The 2,298-nt window shown below is 71.4% G+C and overlaps 2 protein-coding genes across 2 annotated transcripts in view; one reads left to right on the top strand and one right to left on the bottom strand.

The window, feature by feature from the left end:
* The first annotated feature begins 6 nt into the window (after window positions 1-6).
* Window positions 7-2,261, top strand: MYL6 (myosin light chain 6). The gene is made up of 5 exons (XM_085320914.1): window positions 7-55; window positions 1,159-1,302; window positions 1,381-1,554; window positions 1,998-2,075; window positions 2,171-2,261. Exons 2-5 carry the CDS (start codon window positions 1,233-1,235, stop codon window positions 2,197-2,199), a joined length of 351 nt encoding a protein of 116 aa, XP_085177040.1. The 5' UTR covers window positions 7-55; window positions 1,159-1,232; the 3' UTR covers window positions 2,200-2,261.
* LOC146586662 (SWI/SNF complex subunit SMARCC2-like) overlaps window positions 2,250-2,298 on the bottom strand; it is a 12,511-nt gene continuing 12,462 nt past the window's right edge. The window contains exon 24 of the mRNA XM_085320907.1: window positions 2,250-2,287. Within this exon, the coding sequence (XP_085177033.1) occupies window positions 2,250-2,287 (38 nt within the window). The remainder of the gene's footprint in view (window positions 2,288-2,298) is intronic.

Genomic DNA, 2,298 nt, shown 5'->3' with positions numbered 1-2,298 from the left:
CGGCTCACGGCCGCGCTCTCCCCGCAGTGCGACTTCTCGGAGGAGCAGACGGCCGGTGAGTGCCGGGGTCGCCGCGGAGCGGGGGCACCGGGACGGGACGGGACGGGACGGGGGTACCGGGGAGGTGTCGGCCCCCGCCCCGCCCCGGCAGCTCGGGCGTTTCCCGGGGCGAGGTGCCGCCCGGTACCGGGGCGGTCCGCGCACTTCGGGCCGGGCCCGGCGGGATATGGCGGCGCCGGGGAGCGCCCGGTACCGGGACGGCGGTGGCTCCGGGCCCGGTTGCGCCATTTGCCCTTATATGGGCATAACACGGGGCCGGGCCGCACATTCCTGCGGGGTGGGGCCGCCCGGACGCCTGGGCCCCTGCCGCAGGGGAGGGGTGAGCGCGGGAGCGGGGCGGGAGGCGGCCCGGGGACCGGTCCGCTTCCTGCACGGGCAGCATCCCGCCCGGACGCCTGGGTCCCCTCCCCGGAGGGGAGGGGTGAGAGCCCGGAGCAGGGCGGGAGGTGGCCCGGTTGCCTGGGCCCTCTTCCTGCTCGGGCCCCTCTAGCCCGGCGGGAGAGGGGGCGGCGGGGGCTCGGACGCCTGGGCCCTCCCGGGCGAGGCGGCTCCGTGACCCAATTCCCGCCAGGCGTCGGGTTCCTCTCGGGAAACCGGATCCCGCTCGGAAACGAAACCCGAGGCGGAAGCTGGCGGCCGCCCCGGGCGGCTGCACCCGCCCCCGTGGGGTGGGGGGGGCTGTGGGGTCCCACAGGGTGCCAGGCGTGGGGCCCTGCAGGACGCAGTGCAGGGTCCCACGGGCTACGGGGTCCTGTGGGCGCAAGGTGCGTGACCCTGTGGGGCGCAGGGTACAACGTGGGACCCACCCCCCTCCTTGCACTCTGGGGTGCAGGGTGCAGGGCCCTGTGGGGTGTGAGGTGTGGGGCCACGCGGGACGTAAGGCGCAGGGTCCCATGGGCGCAGGGTGCGTGCTGCAATGGGGTGCAAGGTACAACACGCAAGTGGGGTATGGGGTCCCATAAGGTGCACAGCGCAATGGGGTGCAGCATCCCCGTGGGGTGCAGGGCACGGCGCGTGGGGTTCCGTGGGGCGCAGGGTCCCAAAGGCCGGGGTGCAGGCTCCTGGGGGGCAGCCCCACTGATGCCGACGGCCCYGCAGAGTTCAAGGAGGCGTTCCAGCTCTTCGACCGCACGGGGGACGGGAAGATCCTGTACAGCCAGTGCGGGGACGTGATGCGGGCGCTGGGCCAGAACCCCACCAACGCCGAGGTCATGAAGGTGCTGGGCAACCCCAAGAGCGATGGTGAGCGGGCGGGAGGCCCCCACCCGGGTGGGCCGCGGCGGCCCCCAGCCCGTCCTCACCGCGTCCCTTCCTGGCCAGAGATGAACCTGAAGACCCTGAGCTTCGAGCAGTTCCTGCCCATGATGCAGACCATCGCCAAGAACAAGGACCAGGGCTGCTTCGAGGACTACGTGGAGGGGCTGCGGGTCTTCGACAAGGAGGGCAACGGCACCGTCATGGGCGCTGAGATCCGCCACGTCCTTGTCACCCTGGGTGAGCACCAGGCTGGTCCCCCCCCGGCCCTGGGGACCCCCCCAAAGCCTTGTGAGCTCCAGCGGGCCCCAGGGAGCCTGTGTGCTCCTGGCTGGCCATGGAGACCCTCTGAATCCCCCTAAGCTCCCTGCAGTCAGTCCTGGGGACCCCCCCGAAGCCCTGGCTGGCCCCAGGCACCTCCTAACCCCCCCATGAGGCCCCAGTCAGCTCCAGGGATCCCCCAAACTCCCAGCTGGGCCCAGGAACCCCCTGAACCTCCTGGTCCTGGAGACCCCCCAAACCTGCAGGTGGCCCCAGGGACCTTCTGAACCCCCCTGAGCTCCTGGTCAGTCCCAGGGACCTCCACCCCCCAAGGACCCTCTGAATCCCCCAAACCTTGGCCAGCCCTGGGGACCCCCCCCCCTCTGAGCCCGCGTCCCGGGGTGCCCCCGCCTCTCCCRCAGGCGAGAAGATGACGGAGGAGGAGGTGGAGCAGCTGGTGGCCGGGCACGAGGACAGCAACGGCTGCATCAACTACGAAGGTGAGGGCGGGGGGCCCGGCGGGGCGGGCGGGGGGCTCGGCGCGCGCCCCGCTCCCCTCCCGCCGTGACCATCATGTCTCCTTCCTTCCTCCCAGCGTTTGTGAGACACATCTTGTCAGGGTGAAGCCGCGAGGGGTACGCCTCTTCCCACATACCTCCACCTGCCTCCTCCGTTTACTGACTTATTTTTTCCGCCCTTCCCTTCTTTTTCTCTTTTTTTTTT

Source organism: Rhea americana, unplaced genomic scaffold, assembly GCF_003343005.1.
Source record: "Rhea americana isolate MKP2758 unplaced genomic scaffold, rheAme1 scaffold_669, whole genome shotgun sequence".
Lineage (NCBI taxonomy): Eukaryota > Metazoa > Chordata > Aves > Rheiformes > Rheidae > Rhea > Rhea americana.
This window is presented reverse-complemented; position numbering and strand designations above follow the sequence as displayed.

Excerpts from the sequence above, each read along its gene's own strand:
- MYL6 (XM_085320914.1), top strand. The coding sequence starts at position 1,233 with ATGCGGGCGCTGGGCCAGAACCCCACCAACGCCGAGGTCATGAAGGTG. Across the intron at positions 1,303-1,380 it reads GGGCAACCCCAAGAGCGATG|AGATGAACCTGAAGACCCTG; the intron begins GTGAGCGGGCGG and ends CTTCCTGGCCAG. Across the intron at positions 2,076-2,170 it reads CGGCTGCATCAACTACGAAG|CGTTTGTGAGACACATCTTG; the intron begins GTGAGGGCGGGG and ends CCTTCCTCCCAG.